The sequence below is a fragment of the Oryctolagus cuniculus genome, chromosome 14 (genome assembly GCF_964237555.1).
Source record: "Oryctolagus cuniculus chromosome 14, mOryCun1.1, whole genome shotgun sequence".
Classification (NCBI taxonomy): Eukaryota; Metazoa; Chordata; class Mammalia; order Lagomorpha; family Leporidae; genus Oryctolagus; species Oryctolagus cuniculus.
Window position 1 is genome coordinate 86,659,348 of NC_091445.1, and position 23,197 is coordinate 86,682,544.

Genomic DNA, 23,197 nt, shown 5'->3' on the forward strand with positions numbered 1-23,197 from the left:
TATGGCTAGACCAAGAGAGGAAGCACCTGGCTCCTGGCTTCAGATTGGCACAGTGCACCAGCCATAGCAGCCATTTGGGGGGTGAACCACGGAAGGAAGACCTTCTCTCTGTCTCTCTCTCTTTTCACTATCTAACTCTGCCTGTCAATTTAAAAAAAAAAAAAAAATAATCTACCTTGAACGTAAATGGCCTCAACTCTCCAGTTAAAAGCTAAAGATCGGCTGAATGAAAAAACAAAACCCATCTATTTGCTGCCTATAAGAGACACATTTCACCAACAAAAGATACACTACAGACTGAAAGTGAAAGGATGGAAAAGGATATTCCATGCTAACAGAAACCAAAAGAGAGCTGGTGTAGCCATCCTAATATCAGACAAAGTAGACTTTAACACAAAAACTGTTAAAGAGACAAAGAAGGGCACTATGTAATGATTAAGGGATCAATTCAACAGGAAGATGTGACTATTATAAATGTATATGCACCTAATTACAGGGCACCTGGCTTTTTTTTTTAATTTTTTGACAGGCAGAGTGGACAGTGAGAGACAGAGAGAAAGGTCTTCCTTTGCCGTTGGTTCACCCTCCAATGGCCGCCAAGGCCGGCGCACTGCGGCAGGCGCACCGCGCTGATCCGATGGCAGGAGCCAGATACTTATCCTGGTCTCCCATGGGGTGCAGGGCCCAAGGACTTGGGCCATCCTCCACTGCACTCCTGGGCCACAGCAGAGAGCTGGCCTGGAAGAGGGGCAACTGGGACAGAATCCGGGGCCCGTTCGGGACTAGAACCCGGTGTGCCGGCGCCGCAAGGCAGAGGATTAGCCTAGTGAGCCGCAGCGCCAGCTGCACCTGGCTTTTTAAAAGCAATATTAATGGATCAAAGGGAGACATAGACTCCAATACAACAGTAATGGGAAACTTCAACACATTACTTCAGTATATTACATTACTTTCAGCAATGGACAGATCAACCAGACAGAAAAACAGCATGTAAGCCAGAGTTAATCGACACTATAGACCAAATGAACCTAACAAATATCTACAGAACTTTTCATCCTGCAGTTGTAGAATACACATTATTCTTAGTGCATGGAACTTTCTCTAGGTTGACCACATGGTAGGCTATAAAGCAAGTCTCAGCAAATTCAAGAAAATTGCAATCATACCACACAGCTTCTCTGACCACAATGAAATGAAGCTGGAAATCAACAACTCAAGACTCTCAGGACATATGTAAGTACATGGAGACTGAACATCAAGCTCCTGAATGAACAGTGGGTCACTGAAGAAATAAAAAGAAAAAGAAAAATATTTCTGGAAATGAATGAAGATGATCGATGCCCCCACGTTTATTGCAGCTCAATTCACCATAGCTAAGATACGGAATTGACTCATATGTCCATCTACCAGACTGGATGCAGAGATTATGGGATATGTATACCACAGAATACTCACACTAGTAAAAAAAATGAAATCCTGTCATTCGCAACAAAATGGATGAAACTGGAAAACATCATACTTAGTGAAATAAGCCAGTCCCAACATGACAAACACTAATGTTCTTCTTGATCTGTGATAACTAATAGAGCACCTAAAAGGTAATCTATAGAAGTGAAATTGACAGTGAGAGATGCAATGATTCTGAACAACCCTTGTCTTGACAGCTGAGGAACAGTACTTTTGTTTTTCAAATTTTGTTGAACTCTTTACTTAATACAGAGTTAATAATATGCATATAAAGTTAATTGAAAATAGATTTTAGTAAGAAGTAAGAATGGGAATAGGAGAGGGAGGAGGAAGAAGGGTGGGAGTGTGGGTGGGAGGGCAGGTATGGTGGGAAGAATCACCATATTCCCAAAGCTGTATTTATGAAATGCATGAAGTTTGTATTCCTTAAATAAAAGCTTTCTGGGAAAAAAATAACAAAGCAGTAAAAATAAGTTCAGAAAAAGATACTGAAGACAGTGTTACTTAGGATTACAAAATTATCTGTCTAGGTAAGTAAGTCACATACAGAAACACATGGCACTACACAACCATTAAAAACAGTGATACGAGTGTTTATTTATAGTCCTATGATATGACCTTGCCCAAGAAATCTCTTTTCATATGTGCCTTTTTAGGCACTAGGTAGCTTTTTCTTTTTCCTAAATTCAACTGTCTTCTTCAGAATATGAACTAAAGTAAAGACCAGAAAATGATTCTGTGTATAGATTCTAAACCAAGCACACCCCCTAATAACTGTCTGCTTATATAAAGATGGGGCAATTTTTTGGCTCTCATTCACTGCTAAAAATAAGGTGTGCCCTACAGCATCTCAGTGCGAAGCTTGTAGGCCTGACCTGCCTCTATAGCTTACCCCAGGTGACATGATGGAAAAACTGAACACCGATTCTTAACAGTGGCTTAGTTATTAAAATCAAGAATGCTTAGTCAGCTATTAGAGGAGTAATAAAATCACCAAATGTGCTAGCTAATAAGTCTAGTGCCACAATGCATATATTAACAAAATTTCAAAGGACTCAAAAACTCTATATGAAAGTTAAAATCATACTGAAAATTATTTGCCTCTATTGCATTAAGCATAAAGAAGAATTTGGGATCCTAGATAACAAGTAGCAAATACAGTTACCAATAATCAGTCTTCAAGTTCCTTGTTTTGCAAGCTTTATTCACATCAGATCTGCTTCTCTTGATTCCAGCCACCCCACCACTGCCCATAGCACATTCTGCATTCCCAGGCTTCATTTATTTCCCAAATGCTATGTGGACTTAAGATAAACCATCCCTACTGGTATAAACCAGAGTCTCATTAACTGACAGTTACTTTCTCCACAGTTTGAAAAAACATTATTAAATAAGTAACTTTTGTATGAAATATTCACCTTCATCTTTTAACTGGTCAGCTTTTCCCACATCTTCAGGTGCTGAGTTTGAGAGGGGCAGAATGTCATTCTGAAATTAAGTAAAAATCAAGGTACTTTCAATTAGCTACATAAAGAATCATTCCAGAGTATTATAAATAAAAAATATTAAATTACATTTACATCTTGGTGAATCATCAGTACTTCCATTTCATGAAATCTAACACATAAAAGACAGTGTTAAGAAGAAAATGGGGTGAAAGCCCCCCTGAAATACTTTTATTAGAAATATGAATAAGTGGATTTTTTTCTAAAGAATGGTAAACAAATGTGAGTCCATTTTTCAAAATTTGCTTTCTGCATGTCCAGAAATCCCACTTCACGTATCAAAAAATTAAATAAGAAGATAAATAGGCCAGCGCTGCAGCTCAATAGGCTGATCCTCTGCCTGCGGCGCCGGCATCCCAAGTTCTAGTCCCAGTTGGGGCACCGGATTCTGTCCCGGTTGCTCTTCTTCCAGGCCAGCTCTCTGCTGTGGCCCAGGAGTGCAGTGGAGGATGGCCCAAGTGCTTCAGCCCTGCACCCCATGGGAGACCAGGAAAAGCACCTGGCTCCTGGCTTCGGATCAGTGCAATGCGCCGACCACAGCGGCCATTGGGGGGTGAACCAACTGCAAAGGAAGACCTTTCTCTCTGTCTCTCTCTCTCACTGTCCACTCTGCCTGTCAAAAAAAAAAAAAAAAGAAGAATAAGAAGAGAAATAATTACGGGATTGACCACATTAGTGAAACTTTTGAAACAAAATTTTTAATATCCTATGTAAGAGATAACCAACTAACTAAAAATCACAATTGGGGGCCAGCTCAAGTCTTGGCTGCCCCACTTCTTTTTGTTTATTTTAAAGATTTATTTTATTTATTTGAAAGTCAGAGTTGCACAGAGAGAGAAGGAGAGGAGAGATAAAGAGGTCTTCCATCCACTGGATTACTCCCCAATTGGACGCAACGGCCGGGGCTGCACTGATCTGAAGCCAGGAGCCAGAAGCTTCCTCCAGGTCTTCCCATGCGGGTGCAGGGGCCCAAGGACTCACACCATCTTCCACTGCTTTCCCAGGCCATAGCAGAGAGCTGGATTGGAAGTGGAGCAGCTGGGTCTCAAACCAGCGCCCACATGGGATGGAGCACTGCAGGCGGCGGCTTTACCTGCTATGCCACAGCACTGGCCCCAGCTATTACACTTCTGATCCAGCTCCCTGGTAATGCACCTGGGGCAGCAGTGGAAGATGGCCCAAATGCTTGGGCTCCTGCACCCCTGTGGGAGATCCAGATGAAGCTCCCAGCTCCTGGCTTCAGCCTGGCCCCAACCATTACGGCTATTTTGGGTAGTGAGTCAGTGGATGACAGATCTGTCTCTATCTCTGCTTCCCTCTTTATGTAACTCGTCCTTTCAAACAAATAACATAAATCTTAAAAAAAAATCACAGTTAACCAAAAAAAAGAATTTACTATATGATACTATTTAAATACATATATACAGAGAGAGATTAAAAAACAAAGACTGAAAGTTGTATACCAAAAGATTAATAGTAGTAATATTTGGAAGTAAAATATTTACTCTCTTCTTCCCATTTTTCCATATTGTCTATATTTTACCTTTTTTAAGATTTATTTTATTTATTTGAAAGAGTTACAGAGAGAGGTAGAGATAGAGAGATAGAGGTCTTCCATCCGCTGGTTCACTCCCCAGATGGCCGCAACAGCCAGAGCTGCGCCAATCTGAAGCCAGGAGCCTCTTCCAGGTCTCCCTTGCGGGCGCAGGGGCCCAAGGAATTGGGCCATCCTCCACTGCCCTCCCAGGCCATAGCAAAGAGCTGGATCAGAAGAAGAGCAGCCAGGACTGGAACCAGCACCCATATGGGATGCCAGTGCTTCAGCCCAGGGCGTTAACCTGCTGCACCACAGCGCCAGCCTCTGTCCATATCTTAAAAATAGTGAGCCACAGCTGATCTTAACCAAAGGAAGAAAAAAAAATATCCTTAATGGGCAACACAGAAACCAGTCTCTGTCTCCTTACATCTTGACATGAGAGTTCATCTGTTTGATGAGCTAATGTGTAACTGCATTACTTTCTCCAAATATAAAAAGAAGGAGTTTACTGTCAAATTATCATCTTCATTGTAACTCTGTGAACCTCTTCCAAACAAGTTCTAAAAACAGAGCTGAGAAAATCCAGCCAAATGGGGCAGCCATGTCCACCCCAGGCTGAAGGATATGCTGTATGTTTCAGCTTCACTCCAGAATTCTTCCTTACTGAGTATACGACAGCTCAGACAAGCACCGGAAAAGGAATTCACAAGGCACTAAAATGTAATGAAAAGCATGTGTGTGTGTGTGTGTGTGTGTGGTCACCCTGGGACCTTACACTCCTTAACCTTAAAGTTTTTCAAGCAACCATATGGTCCATGTTTCCTGAAAAGGCCAGAAACCAGGGACCATGGAAACAGGTGTTGGGAACAGGGGCAAAACACTCAGGTTTCAGTCTTTGTTTTGCATACTGTCTCTGAACACTTCTCTGTTTTCAAGCGCCCCATCAGCGGCCAAATTGAATGAAATCTAAATCAGAAATGATGACTCATTCCAGAGGGATCTACGTTTGCATGATTGGTTCCTACACACTAAAACTTCTGCTTTAAACTTGCATTCCATGCTTTAGGGGAATGTCAATGCAGATATCAGAAATCTAAAAATACTAAGACACTGCAAAGCACCTAAAAGTGAACTAAAGCATTTCATCAACTATAAAAGGCAAGAGGATGAGAATAGCAACCAACTTGAAAACCTAAAGCACATTAAATGAGTTATATTTTAGATCCCAAATTATATCCAGATAGACCATCTACCTTATATCCAGAAAGAAGTCAGCTACTTACAGGCTTGGTCTCTCAACTATTAACAATCCAACATAAAACTCCAGTCACTCTTACATCAGATACTGATGAGAAAACAATGGCAACTTACCTTACAGAAGGAATTTGTGAACATTTCTGTCAAAGGTTGTGGAACTGCTAGATGTGTATCTTCTGAGCTGATCTTAAAAACTGTCTCCAAGCACTGAATTGCAACTTGAAATGAAATTTCATAGTGGAGAAAGATTAGCAACTTAAAAAAAGAAATAATCTTTTTTTTTTTTCTCAGAGGACTGCAATCTTTGGTGATTCAGTATTTATGATCACAGAACATAAGGAAAACTAATTGGTTCAGCTGCACAGAGATTTCTGTTTATAGACCAGCTGTTGAGGGAAGACAACTTGATTTCTCATTCCTTACTGAAAGAGAAATGTTATCCAGAATATCACTTCTCAAAATATATATTACATCATCCTCTTGTTAGATACTACCAGAAGAGCAACTCATTAACAGCATAAGCTCCACTACCAATCTCTTTGATTAACCATCAGTGTCTTAATGCCTGGAACTAATAAAAGATATTACCTTTTCCAAATGTGAGAAATAGATCTCCAATCTAATGAAAAAAATAGTAAGAGAAACAGTCCTGGTACACAAGAAGCAATTTATATTAAACAGTCAATATTAATATTAATCCTGGGTACTAAAGTGAAGATAAATCAGTTTTTAAAAATTCATTCAAACAGACCAATTTTCCAAGTACCTACCATGTAAAGGTGCTGTTCTAAGCTGGCAGAGAAAAAGCAGTAAGCCTAACCAAGTATCACTAATCACATGGTCAAGTTTATATTTAATAGAAGGAGGGAGACAACACAATAAGTAAAACACATAACATGTTAACTGGTGAGAGGTGCCTTGTCTATTTTAGGTGTATGACAAGGTTGATAGGAATAGGGAACAAACTGAGTGCAAAGTCGAGGCAGGAGGTTGTTGGAAAGGAAGTCTGTCATCAGATGAAAAGCCACCACAGATAGCATTTCTAAAAGATTTGGACCTTGTGCAATGGGCAAATTTAGAGCCACAAGAGTTTTGTGAAGGAGAGAAACATAACTGTATTTATATTTAGAACTAAACGTCTGGCGGGAATGTTGGGAATGGATTAGAGAGGGTGTGGACTGAGGAAGTGCAAGGAGAGGAGCAGGTGTTTGGTGCAGCAGTTGAAGTGCTTCCTGGGAAACCTGCACCCCACGGTGGCGTGCCCAAGCGCAAGTCCCAGCTCTGCTTCTAGTGCTACCTTCTTCCTGTTGTGCACCCCGGGAGACGATGGCTCAGATACCGGGGTCCCTGCCACCCACACAGCAGATCCGGGTTGAGTCCCAGGTTCTTGCCTTCAGCCAGGCACAGCACCAGCTGTTGTGGACATCCTCCCCTCTTCAAGTAAAAGGAAAAATAAAAAATTGTAAAAATGAAAGCAGAAAAAAAGGTGGGTTCCTACTCAGATGATATAAACAAATAGGCACCGGACCTAGGGCAGTACCACTGTGGTGTGTGCATCCTATCCTCTCTCTGAGGGAAATGGAGGCAAATTCATAGCTTAATCATACTGGCACTGAAAGAGAGCAAGACAAGTGAAGAATCCTATTCAATACTAACATCTACATAGTACTTTCTTCAAAAGTTTTCACATGCTAGGTTCCTGCCATTCACTGATTCTGATTCCCTTGACAAATCTGTTAAACAGAGATGAGACAGATATCTCCACCTAATAGATTTGGAAAATAAAATACAGGCCGGCGCCATGGCTCACTAGGCTAATCCTCCGCCTTGCGGCGCCAGCACACCGGGTTCTAGTCCCAGTCGGGGCGCCGGATTCTGTCCCGGTCGCCCCTCTTCCAGGCCAGCTCTCTGCTGTGGCCAGGGAGTGCAGTGCAGGATGGCCCAAGTGCTTGGGCCCTGCACCCCATGGGAGACCAGGAGAAGCACCTGGCTCCTGCCATCAGATCAGCACGGTACACTGGCCACAGTGCGCCAGCGGCGGCCATTGGAGGGTGAACCAACGGCAAAGGAAGACCTTTCTCTCTGTCTCTCTCTCTCACTGTCCACTCTGCCTGTTAAAAAAAAAAAAAAAAAAGAAAATACAAACCAACTAAGTTATATACTCAGGACCAGTGGATTCAATTCAACGATTCAAAAATATTTATAATATCCTATGTGTCCAGCAATTTTCTAGAAACTTTGATTTATCAATGAATAAAACAGAAAAGATTGCTAACTTCTTGGGGCTCACAAGCTAGATGAGAATAGAGAGGTGAACTATAAACAATAAAAATACAGAGTAAGGTGAGAGGGGAGTGTGCAGGGCTGAGCAGAGAAGCAGGGTTTAGATTGAACACAATTCAGAGTACATTGAGAAAAAGAGATTTGACAAAGACTTGAAGGAGACAGGGATGTTACCTTTATATGAGGACAGTCCATTCTAAGCAGAGGAAACACAGAGCAAAAGCACTTAGGCAGGAGGATCTGGTGCATTCACAAAGAACAAGCTAACCTGGCTGACGCCAAATGAGAAGAGCAAGGACTAGGTGAAAATACAGCACAGAAGTCCAAATCACATAGCTTATTCAAACAATGAACATTGACATCAGGAGATATTGCAAGATGCTGAGTGAAGGAAAGACAGCATCTGCTATACTCTGTTTTAAAAGATCACTGGCAGCTGTGTTTGGACTAGTCGATGGAGAGGCAAGAATAGAAGCAGAGACCAGTTCGGGACATCCACAGTAAAGCAGGTGAGGAAACCTCAGTTCTATCTGGGGGTCATATCAGTGGAGGTAGTAAGAGGTGATCAGACTCTAGACATATTTTGAAAGTCAGCAAACAGGATTTATTCTAGGGATTCTAGAACAGTGAAGTATAGAGTATTACAGAGAAAGAAAGTGAGGAGTCCAGAGTCACACCCAAGTTTTTGGCCTGAGCAACAGAAAAGCTGGAGTTGCCACCAACTGCGACAGGGAAGTTGCAGATAGAACAGATTTTGGGTGGGAGGATTAGGAGTTCGTTTTTGGCGATGTTAAATTTGAAATGCCTTTTAGACAAGCAAGTTATGCCATCTTATAGACAGTTGGCTATGCAAGTCAAGAGTTCAAAAGAAAGGTCTAGGCTGAAGGTATACCTCCAAAAATATTAGCATACAAATAAAGGGTATTTTAGGCAAAAAAGCTGAGTGATATCACCAAAGAAAAGAGTGTAGATACCGGGAAGAAGAGGATCAAGCAGTGGGCTCTGGGCACTCCAAGGCAGGGAAAAGAAGAGGCATCAGCCAAGGAAACAGAGGAGTTAACAATGAGATCCGAAGATAACCAGAGCCTGAGGTGTCCTGGAAGCTAAGCAGATGGGGAGGAGGGGAAAGGAAATGACAGAGTGAGCATCAACTTTATCAGCAGTGGTCAGACAGAATAAGATCACTGAACCAAACAGAAATTCCTAATGACCTTAATGACACAGGTACGGATGGAGAGACAGTAGCAAATACAAAGAAAGATCTATCCGTTGGTTCACCTCCAAAATGGCCGCAATGTCCAAAGCCAGGCCAGACTGGAGCCAGCAGCCAGGAACTTTCTCCGAGTCTTCTATGTGGATGCAGAGGCCAAGCACTTGGGCTATTTTCCACTGTTTTCCTAGGTGCATTAGCTGGGAGCTGGATCCGAAGTGGAGCAGCCGGGAATCAAACCGGCACTCATATGGGATGCTGGCATTGCAGGAGGCAGCTTAACCCACTATGCCACAGTACCAGCCCCTGTGATAACTTTTTAAAAATATGGATAAAAGAGGAGTGGGAAAAGTGAGGGATAAACAGACTAGAGGTATTAGTGGTTCAAAGAATTCTTGGGGTAGGGATTCTAGATGGAGTGAGCTGGAGACACAGGCAATAGTGATCTGAAAGTGATTATGCGAGAAAGGCAATTTTGATAATAAAGTCAAGGAAAGGATTTCTCAGTCTCAGCGTGCTGATGTTTTAGAATGGACACCTCCGTGTTGCAGGGACTGTCCTGTGCATTGTGGTTAGAAGCACCCACCGCCTCTACCCACCAGATGCCAGTAACAACAATCCCCCAGTCACAACAATGAGAAAAGTCTCTAGGCCTTGCTAAATTCTTGGAGTCAAGAGCCACTGATCTAGGGTATGACCAAGTAGTTTGGATCACTGTGGAGAGCCTGTGAACTGGAAGAATTATCGATGAGTGTACTGCAATCCCAAGAATTAAGACAGGAGTAGTGCTGGAGACAGGGACAGTGAGCAGGAACCACAGCAGTGAAAAATGAAGCAGATGTCAGAAGATGACAACAGCTCAGAGGAGCTGATACACCAGAGGTGACACACCAGCTTCACCACAGTGGTAAGGATGGTACGAGGACAGAGGCTCCTTTCCTGGGGCTTTTTTAAATGTCTAGAAGGTGGGCAGACGCCTCCACTTGATTTATGTTCAATTAAATTAGACTCACAGAGTCAAAAATAGGGGTCAGAGACAACTGGCACCATTTCTGACTGCCATATATACCAAACAGATGAAGGCCCATGCTTTTGGCTGAATACCATCCTAAAAATAGGACATAACATCTTGGTTTAAAAAAAAAAAAAAAAACTCCCCATTTTCTTTCTTGCCCTTAAAAATATTACACTGTCTTTGGAAAAAAAATCGTATTAAAAGATTTGTATCTGCTTGCTACAGATTATCATAACCAACATTTTTCTTATCTAACCAGACACCTTTATCTTCAGTCTAACCATCAAGGAGGACATAAAGACCATAATATTAAATGGATGGATTGCAATGGTTTCCAACTGTGCTCCTCTCACAACCTGCTCCTCTCACAACCACCTGGAAAGACTTCTCACCAGACTGCAAGCAGATGTAGGGCAAATGCCCAACTGTCATTCCCACTGTCATTCCCACTGTCATTCCCACTGCATATTCACAAGGGAAATGCTCATGGAAATGAATAGATGTGTCCCCTTTACAGGAGAAGCAGCTTCAGGATGGGAAATTCAAACTGTGTAAGTTCTCCCAAATGTACTCTCACAGCAATATAATTAAGTCTTTAGGTCACCGGGAAGCCTGGCTCACTGAACCTGCACAAGCCCATCTGCAGAATTCTCTGGTTACGGTTATACTGAATTTAAATTTTGTAATGCATAAACATGAAGTACAAAAATGGTGTCAAGGAAACACATGACGCCATCACCAAGTCCTGCTCAACTTCACCGACTGCCGAATCCCACACTGAAAGCTCATAAAACAAAGGCGAAATCCTCTCTTTTCAAGTCCCCTAACAGGCAGTTTTCAGAGCTCACCAGCAGTAAATTAGACTTTCACAGAGTGCATCACAATGATTGGGTATTTTCATGGATTATTTCTAACATGGATGGTTTCCTATTAGGAAAAGAAGAGTAAGAAGCAGGTTCTAAACCTCAGCTTTGTCACATATCGGCTTTTATGTTCCTTAATCCATCTGGCTTTGTTTTCTCTTGGGTTAAGTGGGGACAGTACTAAATTAGTTGCTGTGAAGAAAAAATTCCCTACAATATGAATAGCATAGTTTTGGCACATAGTAGTTGCTCAACAAATAACAGTCTTATTTTGTTGTTAACAAAACTATCCAAAATAAGTCTCAAAGATGGGAAATAAGGAAACCTAATGGTTAGGCCTCCCTTCGAGAAAGATCAACAAAGTACTCTGATTTTGTTACAACAGATCATGAATTCAGGCATAAAGGTATTTCAGTCTTGATACTTATAACACAAATGAGAGGAAATAGGGATGTACCTTCCAAACTCTCCTGTTCATCTGAAGTATATGCATCCATCTGACTCTGTTCTCGTAAGAAACGAATAACTGCATAAACTAGGTGCTTGATAGATGACATTTTAGCAGCTTAAACACTTTTCCTTGATTAGAAAAATTAAAACACTGAGCTGAGTTATTTTAAAAAATCAAGCAGGAAGGTTATAAATTACAAAGGTAATCAATAACAATCATAAATTACAGTGAAAGTAAAAAAAAATCTGTATTACTTATTTCTAACAAGTCAGGGGAGCACAAAGTATTGATATGGTAATTTATTTCATATTTTCATTCATACCCAGTAGTATTAGGCTACATTAAATCTTGCATAAATAATCTTTTTCCAAAACATATATGACATAAACTTGGACTCTTACTGACTACTCCATTATATCTTAACAGTGTAGACGGTTCGGATACAGAATAGGATAAGGGCACAGATTGAAACATAAAAATCCCCTAAAGGCCTCAGTACTAAATCAAGGGAGATTTCTTAGTGCTGACTCAGAAGCTGATCCACAATGAGCATCTTCCTCTATTTCATGAGTTTTGGTTTTTTTTTTTTCAACTGCATTAATAATTTACACTCCACCTACTTTAGTAGGTTGCCAGTTAGTTATTTGCTAAGGAAATGCATTCATGAAAGGTTGTTCGGTGCAGAGTGTCGTTCTGAATAAAAATGGCATTTCCATTCCATCAACAGACACGCCAGGCACTGAGGATGCTACCCACTGGCCGGCGTGGTCTGCAGGGGCTGTGCCCTCGGGGCACCGTCCAGACCGCCAAGCGCAGCCAGCTCAGGGCTTATTTCCACTAAATCGCATCAGCCCTCCATCTGCTCCCCGGGTTCCCCAACCCGAAGCCAGGGTGTGGTAGCCGCCGTTTGCATGTTTATTATTTGTGCACTTATTTTGCAGGCGAGCCCGGTCTCTAGGCCTTGGGTTATTACAACTGCCAAACGAGGCCCCAGGGCAGAAGGTGCAGACTGCATAGGGGGAAAGGGGTGAGCCTCGAGAGGACAGGAGAGGGCCAGCCTCCTCCAGCTGTCTCCCCTTCCTCTCCTCAGAGCACGTCGACCTCCCACTCGGTGCCGCCCTCCCTCCGGGGCCCTGGCCTCGCCCCGGCCGTGACGGGCTTTGCAGCAGGTGCGCGGTGCAGGCCTCCGTCTGGGGCGGCCAGAGACGCACCCTTCCCAGACAGGAGCCCCTTTACCAAGCAAGAGGATGCAAGACGACGGCTGAGGGCCCGCGGGCGTCTGGAAGCCGGTCCGCCTGACCCCTGGTTCTCAGGGCTTGAGCGTGGCTCAGGATCACAGCACCCGCAGCGCCTGCCCAAACTTCTCCGGCTCCCACGCCGCCGCCGCCGCCGCCGCCGCCGCAGCCACCGCCGCCCCCTCAGCCCACCCGGCTGCGCGTTCAGCTCTCGGCTGCTGGGCTTCACCAGACCCGCCCCTGGGGCGGGGCAAGACGCGCGGGGCGGGGCTCGGGGCGGAGCTCGGGACGGGCAGGGCGTGGGGCGGGGCCGGACGCGCGGGGCGGGGCCTAAGTGGGCGGCGGGACGAGGGGCGGGGCCGAGGCGGACGACGGCGTGGGGCTGCCACACGTGGGAGGGCGCTGGCCCGGCTGCCCGCTGCTGTGGCCCGGGCTGTGTCGTCCCGGCCTAGGCCGACCCGCGGCTGCCCGGCGCCGGGACTCCGCCGTCGGCCTCCCCCAACCCCAAAGCCAAGGACGCCGCTCCTGCCGCTGCCGGCCTCGCGGCGCGCCCATGATCGCCCGGTGCTTTTCGGCTGTGCGAGGCCTCCACAGGTACCTCCCCGCGCGGCTTCACCTTGACCGTGGGCAGAGCGCGGTCTTCTGCCTGGGCACTGCCGGGGCGTCCCGGCCCCGCCGAGCTCCCGCACGGCCTGCGGGGCCCACCCTGAGGGACACCTGGCGCGGCCACCTGGCCGGCTCTCTCGGGAGGGCCTGCGTTCCCTTTGTTTGGGTCTGCCGCCGCCGAAGTCGGCGAGCCTGGTGAGCGCCCGGGCCCCAGCGAGCTCCGGAGGGTGGGCCGCGTGGGAAAATCCTTTCCCTCCCGCCGCCATGCAGCTCTGTGGTTAAAGGTGCCGCGGCAGTCCACTCCGCGTGGGCAAGTCCCGTTGCCCCTCGCACTCCTCACTAGGATCGGGGTCAGCGAAAGCCACACACAGGAGACGCTTCGGTTTTGTTGCATGTTTCTGTCCGTGCTCCCTAACTTCCTTTTTTTTTTTTTTTCTTTCTTCTCCCTATAAACCAAGGCCCTTGTCTCTTGCTGGGGCAAACTGACTTGGCTCAAAATGGAAAAATGTGTTGCAGGGTCTGGTGGGCGCTGCAGCTGCTGTTCTGATGAGCTCGGGCTCTCCAGCCACACCCCTCCGCCTCAGCCCTGCAGCCAGGTGCGGAGGGAGGGAATTCTTAGCAAGGATGCAGTGGTTTTCAGAAACAATGCTGCCGCCACCCCCATTCCCAAGTCCGTCCCGAACAGTAAATCCAAGTGAAAATTCGGCAGAAAAAAGGAAACGTGTGTTTCTTGCTTGATGCCTACAAAATTGTGGGAGATAGCAGCATTCGAGCCTTGTACTTCGTCCCGTCGTCTGCGAAGCTCTGCGTGGCTCAGTTCTGGCAGACACCCAGGGACAGTAGTATTTACAAAGACTGTGGCCTATTCCAGGCTGTCCCTTTTGTGCTGGTCTCCAGGGTGCAAGGGGTGTAGCTGCCAAATGTAGCTATCAGCACCTGAAGCGCTTCGCCTAAAGCAGGAGAGAGAGGAGACGAAATCTTCATGTAGGACAGCCTTTCTCAAACTTTTTAGTCTCAGGACCTCTTTACCTCCCCAAAATTAGAGGAACGAAGCATTTCTGTTAATGTGGGTTGTATCTGCCTATATTTACCCTATTAAAAATTCAATCTGTGAACTTTTAGAAGTGTTTATTAGTTTACTTATAAAACAGTAATAAATCTGTCACACCTTAATGGAAAACAGCTATTTTCCAGCTGCTCCCACCCCAGCCAAATCAGGAATACAGTGCCATTACACTTTTTTTTTTTTTTTTTTTGGACAGGCAGAGTGGACAGTGAGAGAGAGAGAGACAGAGAGAAAGGTCTTCCTTTGCCGTTGGTTCACCCTCCAATGGCCTCCAAGGCCGGCGCACCGCACTGATCCGAAGGCAGGAGCCAGGTACTTACCCTGGTCTCCCATGGGGTGCAGGGCCCAAGGACTTGGGCCATCCTCCACTGCACTCCCTGGCCACAGCAGAGAGCTGGCCTGGAAGAGGGGCAACCGGGGCAGAATCCGGTGCCCCGACCGGGACTAGAACCCGGTGTGCCGGCGCCACAAGGCGGAGGATTAGCCTAGTGAGCCGCGGCGCCAGCCACCATTATACTTTTTATCTTTTTTTTTCTTTTTGAAAAGTTGTGGTAAGATGAAACAAAATTTACCCTTTTAATCATTTCTTAATAATTAATTGAAATGCAGGGAGAAAGAGAGAGACACACAGATCTTTCATCCACTGGCTCACTCCCCACATGCCCTCAACAGTCAGTGCTGGGCCAGTCAGAAGCCAGGAGCCTGGAACTCCATCCAGGTGTCCCACGTGGATACCAGAAACTCAAGTACTTGGGCCATCACCAGCCGCCTCCAGGGTGCTCATTAGCAGGGAGCTGGAACTGGAAGCAGAGTCAGGACTGGAACCCACTTAATCTGCCATGAGATGCAGGCCTCCCAAGTGGCATCTGAACCGCTGCACCAAACTCCTGCCCGTTCTGATCTTTTGTAAGAATGCAGTTCAGTGACGTTAGGTACGGGCACGTTGTTGTGCGGCCATCACCACTGTCCACCTCCCACATTTATGCGTCATCCCAAACGTAGTTTCTGTGCCCATTATAGAAGAACTCCCTTTCACAACCGCCTCCAAACCTTAGTAACCACTGAGTTTTCTTCCTCTGTAATTGACTAATCCAGGTATCCCACACAATTGGAATCATGCAATATTTACCCTTTTGCATCTGGCTTATTTCACTAGCGTCGTGTTTTTAAGGTTTACCATGTTGAAGCATGTGTCAGAGATTCCGTTTTTAATGCTGAAGTATATTCCGTGGTGTGTATATATCACATTTAGCTATTTTGAATGATGCTTCTGTGATCATTGGTGTGCAAATATGAAGGTATTATAAAAAGTTTATGGGAAATGGAATTAGAAGTTAAAATAGGGGCTGGCTCTGTGGTGTAGCCAGTAAAGCTGCTGCCTGCAGTGCCGCATCCCATTTGGTTGCCGGTTTGAGTCCTGGCTGCTCCACTTCCCAATCAGCTCTCTGCTATGGCCTGGGAAAGCAGTAGAGGATGACCCAAGTCCTTGGAATCCTGCACCCACATGGGAGACCTGGAAGAAGCTCCTGGCTTCGGATCAGCCCAGCTCCAGCCATTGCGACTGTCTGAGAAGTGCGCCGTCAGAGAGAAGACCTCTCTCACTCTCTCTGCCTTTGCCTCTCTGTAACTCTGCCTTTCGAATAAATAAATAAATCTTTTTTTTATTTTCTTCTATTTCTTTCTTTAATTTTTTTTTTATTTTTGACAGGCAGAGTTAGACAGTGAGAGAGAGAGACAGAGAGAAAGGTCTTCCTTCCATTGGTTCACCCCCCAAATGACCGCTATGGCCAGCACATTGCGCCAATCTGAAGCCAGGAGCCAGGTGCTTCCTCCTGGTCTCCCATGGGGTGCAGGGCCCAAGGACTTGGGCCATCCTCCACTGCATTCCTGGGCCATAGCAGAGAGCTGGCCTGGAAGAGGGGCAACCAGGACAGAATCCGGCGCCCCGACCGGGACTAGAACCCGGTGTGCCTGCGCCGCAAGGCGGAGGATTAGCCTAGTGAGCCGCGGCGCTGGCCTAAATAAATCTTTAAGAAAAAAAAAATAGTTAAGGTTATTTTGGTGCAAGATTTTTTTGAAACCCATGCATACTCATATCTGTTCAAGTTCTTGCTTTCAATTCTTGAGATATTTAACAGGTGTTCAAAAAGTTTGTGAAAAATACATATTATGAAAAAGCTATGCATAGATTTCAAAACTTTTTTGCACCAACATAAACTTATCTTTTAATCTCACTTATCCATGAACTTTTTGAAGTACGCTTATATATTTAGAAGTAGAAATTGATTAATCCTATGGTAATTCTAGCTTTAATTTTTTGAGGAACCATCATACTATTTTCTATAGTTGACAAGGATTCCAGTTTCTTTACATTTTCACCAGCGCTTTTCTGGTGTTTGAGAACAGTAATCCTAGGTGTGGCGGTGTTTTTCATTTTATAAAACTCGAATGATTTAACAGAAGGCACCTGGATTCTTTCATCCGCTTCTGCATTTAATCCATTGCACTGTTTTAGTTTCGCTTAAGAAAATGAAGAAAACCCACCTCACATTCACCTAGCTGAAAAGAGGGAAAGATTTCATAGCTTTTTAAAGATAATCATGGATATTTATTGATACAGTACCCAACTTTGACAAATAACTTTTAAATGTTAGTTACAAAGTGGCATCTGAAACTATATCAATGTACCTTTCTTAAAATCCATTGGTGTATGTTTCACTCTGAATGCATGGTTTTGTAACATCATACAAAAGAAATTTGGAGATTAGGGTTCGATGTGTTATATAACTTTTACTAATATTTCCTGAGGACATATTTCACTGTACAATGTCAAACAATTGCATTCCTTAATGTCCTCATCCATCTAATCAGAAAAGTCTTCATCTATCAGGAAGCTGGCAAGCTCAATGTAACAGATAAAATTTTCAAAAATTCTGATTTTCATTTGAAAGCTGGAATTTTTGTCATTGGCAACATATTTGGTCTGTTGTTTTCCTTGAAGTGACTGACAGTCTTACTTTGTTATATTTTTGACAGGATGTCTGCCAGATACTTAAGTCTGAATAATCTTGATTTGTCCTTCAGTAGTTTTTTCAAGTGAAAATAGAGTTCTTGGGGATGGGCATTTGGTGCTGTGGTTAAGATGTCGCATGGGATGTCCACATGTCATATCAGAGTGCTGGGTTCGAGTCCTGTTCTGTTTATGTGTCCCCAGAGAGGCGGCAGGTGATGGTCGGAGACGTATGTCACAGACACCCATGTTGGAGTCTGGGATTGAGTTCCTGTCTCCTGTCTGCAGCCTGGCTTATCCCTGGCCATTGTGCGCACTTGAGGGGTGATGTCACAAATGGGCGATCTCTGTCTCTGTCCCTGTCCCTCTGCCATTTCAAATTAAATACAGACATGCATAAGCTTTATTTATTCCCTTTGCCATTCAAATTAAATACATTGTACTTATTTATTTTTCATTTATTTGAAAGGCAGAGTGACAAATCTCCTATCCTGTGGTTCACTTACAATTTCTATTGGGTTTTCCTTTTGGCAGGGTTCCTGTACCCCTTCCCAAGGCGAATTTGGCAGCCAGGACCAGTGATAGGAATATTCAGTCAGCTTCTTGGGAATAAGTAGAATGGGAATCTGGAGAGTGGGCTGTGGTTTCTTTTCAAATAATATGTGACCTTAAGTAAACTACTCTCTCCTTTGAACCTCTCTCGGGTTCCTTATTTTGTAAAATAAAAAAAGACTAGGTTAAAATGATATCTAAGGTTTCTTTGAATTCTATGTTGCCATAGCAATTAAACCACAAGAATTCTACCTACTGGCTCAGATTGCACAGCATGTGAGCCAAGCAAAATCTATTTTATATTATAGACTGAGGTATGGCTGAAACATGAGAAGGGTTATTCAGCAGAATTTATCTCAAATTATAGGTATAACAGCCCTGGTTTCTTCTTTCAATGATAACAAAATAGCTTGTTTTTACAGTTATGACAGCAATTCATATTCATTATAGGAAACTTGAGAAAATAATGACAAGTAAAAGAAACTATTAAAAATTTACACAATACATCCATCCGCACGAGCCAGTTAACAGCTTCCAGAATCTCTTTTATGCACTTTTATTTTTAAACAAATATGATTGCCACACTTGTAATTTGTAACATAATATAATATAAACACCCCCCCATAATATTAATAGCAACAACATAGCTTATTTGGAGATATATGTAATTTGAATAATCCCTACCTTTGGACATGTCAGCTATTTCTAACATCTTAGTATGAGTAACAGTAACCTAATAAGAATGTATATTATTTCATAATGCTTAATTATTTTCTTAGTATCAGATTCTTTATAAGTGGGCATGCAGGTCTTTCAAGCCTTTTGCACATGTATTATTATTAATAGCATTTGTCATCCCCACCAATTGACAAGTTTTCTGAGGTCAGGAGCCTGCTTTTGTCTTTTGTTTCTGTACCTGTAACACCTACCGTGGTATCATTAGTAGTAGATGCTTAACAAATATACTTATTTAGTGGATGAATTTTTAAAAAGCCAAATAATAATACCTGAAAATTCAGTGTTTACTTCTGGTATCTAATGAATATGGGGCTAGATTTGGCATTCTGTTATGGAAATTACAGGTCTAATTTTCAGTACAAAGTAGATGTTTCAAACCTTACGATGAAATAGCTGTTTACAGATTTTGTTATGCAGACAGCCAATTGCCAGGAGAAATTACTATGTCTAAGTGTTAAGTGAGCCAATTTAGAGCTAGCTGTGTAGTAAAAACAAACTATAGAGTGGAGTAATATGCAGGAGGAAGCTGGCAGGACTGTACTTTCTTCAGCAGAATCAGGAATTCTGATGCATACTAGGACAGATAGGAGGCTTTGGAGAGCTCATATTTTTAAAATATATCAACTTTGTTGTATTTCCTTGTTATTACTAAGTATTATCAGTAGATTGTCTATATCCTACCCCGGTCATTGATAAAGCATTTGTGACTTTCAGTATCCACATGTAGCTAGTTCTTAATTATCCATGTCCTTGCTACTACTTTTTTCTACCTAGAAGGAAAGGAAGGAAATTAACGTTTACAGCATACTTACTGGTTAGTAAGCACAGTGCCATGTATTTTTACAAATGAAATCTTGCGATCTCTCCAAAAATTATGGAGGTATTTAATATTATCTTTATGTTGGGGTTGAAGAAACTGAGGCTTAGGAAGCTTGCACAAGCACCAGGACCCAGGTTCTGCCTTTAGGTCCGTGTGGTTTGCAGTACAGCACATCATCATTTCTGGACAACCTTTCATTAGCTTTGAGCACCTTTGCCCTGGGTACTCAACTTACTCAATGGCTTTGTTTTAAAATAATAGCTTTGCAATTTATAATTGACATGACAATTGCACATGTTTGAGGTACAGTGTGGTATTCCAATACATGTATACAATGTGTACTGGTCAGATCAGGATAATGGATATAACCATCATCTCAAACATTCATCATTTCTTTGTGCTGAGAGCATTCAAAATCCTCTCCACTATCAATGTGCTATTTTTAAGTTCAGTAATTAGAACACCCTGCCTCTGATAATTACATGTTCAAGTCCTTCCATCCTTCAAGGCCCAGTTGCAACATATAAATTATGTCTTTGTCCCTCCTTTTTATCATGGAAGTAATTTCTTTTCTCCTGAATCCCATTCCAATTTCTTTATTACCCTCTTTGGTACTTATTATGTACCTTGTATTCTAATTATTTATGCATATGCTTTATCACCCTGGTCCAGTCCTGGCTGTTGCAGGCATTTGGGGAATGAACTAGCAGATGGGAGTTCCTGTTTCTGTGTATCTATCTGTCTTTTTCTCTGTCTTCCAAATGAAATGAAAAATTTTTTAAATTTTTTAAATCCTCTTTAAACTTAATAAAAGCATGAAATTCTAGATAATCACTACTCACTAGAAGGTGATTCTTAACAGTATTAAATATACTGTTCAGTATATGTAAGTATATAAATATACTGTATACTTGTATGTAAGCTTAACAAATCAAGCACATAACAGCAGGATAGCAACAACAACACAGCACTTGGAAGGAAACCCTTTGAGTGGTTTCCAGGCTCACTGTGAATTGGCGGATTGATGCAGCTGCTGGAGAACAGGAGGGGAAGGGTCACCGGTCAGATGACACTCAGTTTTATGTGTGAGCTGCCAAGCCCAGCAGATGCTTTGCAGCCCTGTTTGGTCTCTATGTGACATTGACACTGTGGGTCCCACCTTCTTTCTTGTAGAGCACTAAGTTCCTAATTGCCCTCTCCTCTGAGCGTTCTTCAAATTTAATCTATTTTTTAAAGATTTATTTATTTATTTGAAAAAGTTATAGAGAGGCAGAGAGAGTGAGTGAGTCTTCCATCTGCTGGATTTACTCCCCAAATGACCACAACTGCAGGAACGAGGCCAATCCAATGCCAGGAACCAGGAGCTTCTTCCGGGTCTCCCACACAGGTGCAAGGGCCCAGGGACTTGGACCGTCTTCCACTGCTTTCCCAGGCCATAGCAGAGAGCTGGATGGGAAGTGAAGCAGCCAGGACTCGAACCAGTGCCCATAAGGGATGCTGGCACTGCAGGCGGCGGCTTTACCTGCTATGCCACAGTGCCGCCCCTCCAAATTTAATCTTTTAAGCTTCCTTTTCTTAACACCTGCTCCTCAAGTGCTGTTTTTTTCTGGAAATCTTCTCTCTCCTTCCTGTTAGCCTAGATACATGTTCATGTGTCTTCCACACACCCTCCTGTCTGAAACCTTCCCTCAATCCAGAACTATGCATTCCTTTGCTTTCCCAGGTTTCTCCACTACTATCTACATAGTCTCCTCAGGTCACCCATTATATTGTACAAATTGCACATCTGAAGACATATGTATCTCTGTGTCCCACCCAGAGCCAGCTCCTCATCCTCAGGTTCATATATCCAGCTTCCAAGTCACCACACTTCCACACCCTGGCATATCTCAGAAACACTTAAAAATTAACGTGTCTGAAACTTAGTAACGGTTCCCCAAGCCTGATATTGCTTGCCCCTGCATTTCATTTGTCCTGGAGTAAATTTTCTGTTTCGGCAGGAGTGCCACCACCCCCTCTTACCGAAACTAGAAACTGTGATGTCGTGTCTTCGTTTCATAACGTTCTGCAAGCTTCACCTCTTGAGTATTTCTTGAATCCATTCATTTCTTTTTTTTAATTTTTTTTAAAGATTTTATTTATTTATTTGAGGGGTAGAGTATAGACAGTAAGATAGAGAGAGGTCTTCCATTTGCTGGTTCACTCCTCAAATAGCCAGAATGGCTGAAGCTGGGCCAATTTGAAGCCAGGAGCCAGGAGCTTTTTCCGGGCTTCCCACGTGGGTGCAGGGGCCCAAGGACTTGGACCATCTTCTACTGCTTTCCCAGGCCACAGCAGAGAGCTGGATGGGAAGTGGAGCAGCCAGGCTTGACCCAGCACCTACACGGGATGCCTGCACCATAGGTGGAGCATTAACCTACTGGGCTACAATGAATCCGTTCATCACTCTCCACTCCTGCTACCACTTTCCTTTCTCATTGTTCGTCTGCATTACTTACTGTAGCCCCCTGAAGTTGACTTCCTACCTCCCACAGCTAGGAGTGCCTGGCTAGCATACAGATCTCAGCCTCACACTAGAGGCTTTCGTTGCCTACAATATACACTTTTCTTTCTTTCTTTTTTTTTTTTTTTTAAGATTTGTTTATTTGTTTTAAAGTCAGAGTTACACAAAGAGAGGAAAGGCAGGGAGAGAGAGGCAGAGAGAGAGAGAGAGAGGTCTTCCATCCACTGGTTCACTCCCCAGTTGGCAGCAATGGCCGGAGCTGCACCAATCCGAAACCAGGAGCTTCTTCTGGGTCTCCCACATGGGTGCAGGGGCCCAAGGACTTGGGGTATCTTCCACTGCTTTCCCAGGCTGTAGCAGAGAGCTGGATTGGAAGTGGAGCAGCTGGGTCTCGAACCGGTGCCCATATGGGTTGCTGGCGCTTCAGGCCAGGGCATTAACCCCCTGTGCCACAGTGTCGGCCCCGTATACAATATACATTTTAAACTTGTTAGCATAACATAGAGATATAAAATGGAGTCCTGAGTAGCAAGCTCTCCAGCCTCATCTCTATCCAGTTTCTACTTCTAAATTTGTGGTTGTAATTCCAAGAATACACTATGTCAGGTTGTTGAAAATGGGCCTCTGCTAGTCCTGTCCTCTCTCCCTGTCCACTCCTCCACCTACCTCATCCCATCCTTTCCAGAATAATTCCTGTTCAGAAGCTGCCTCTGAGTTGAGTACTATTCTGTTCTCCAACCATAACATCTTGTGTGTTGCTGTATAATAGCATTTAATACCATATTGTCATTATTTGTGTCTGCACATATAAATGATCCATGAATTCACTGTATTTCTTTGCCACACTAGCCAGTAAGTTCCTTGAGACCTTATTCATCATTTATCTTTAGCAACTAACTCTGTGCTCATTACCTTCTCCTAAGCTCCAAATGCCTACCACATATTTCTACTTGGGTGTCTTTGGCAGCACAAACTCACTATAACTAAAATTAAATGCATGTAAAACCATTTCCCCAGGTCCTCACGCATGCACAAACACACACATCCAGGAAAAGAAAGGAAAACATTCTGACTTGCTT

General features: G+C 43.6%; 2 protein-coding genes across 5 annotated transcripts in view; one reads left to right on the forward strand and one right to left on the reverse strand.

Moving 5' to 3' along the window:
- SGTB (small glutamine rich tetratricopeptide repeat co-chaperone beta) overlaps positions 1-13,073 on the reverse strand; it is a 44,662-nt gene extending 31,589 nt beyond the window's left edge. The window contains exons 1-4 of one of the 2 annotated variants that reach the window (XM_002714068.5): positions 12,825-13,073; positions 11,595-11,716; positions 5,881-5,984; positions 2,886-2,955 (exon numbers count right to left, since the gene is read on the reverse strand). In XM_002714068.5, the coding sequence (XP_002714114.1) occupies positions 2,886-2,955; positions 5,881-5,984; positions 11,595-11,694 (274 nt within the window). In that variant the 5' untranslated portion in view covers positions 11,695-11,716; positions 12,825-13,073. Of the gene's footprint in view, positions 1-2,885; positions 2,956-5,880; positions 5,985-11,594; positions 11,739-12,824 lie in introns of both variants that reach the window. The other variant, XM_051853712.2, reaches the window with a different exon arrangement.
- Positions 13,074-13,172: 99 nt separating this feature from the next.
- NLN (neurolysin) overlaps positions 13,173-23,197 on the forward strand; it is a 95,621-nt gene continuing 85,596 nt past the window's right edge. For 2 of the 3 annotated variants that reach the window (XM_070056769.1, XM_070056768.1), the window contains exon 1: positions 13,191-13,417. In XM_070056769.1, the coding sequence (XP_069912870.1) occupies positions 13,377-13,417 (41 nt within the window). In that variant the 5' untranslated portion in view covers positions 13,191-13,376. Of the gene's footprint in view, positions 13,418-23,197 lie in introns of all 3 variants that reach the window. The other variant, XM_008262286.3, reaches the window with a different exon arrangement.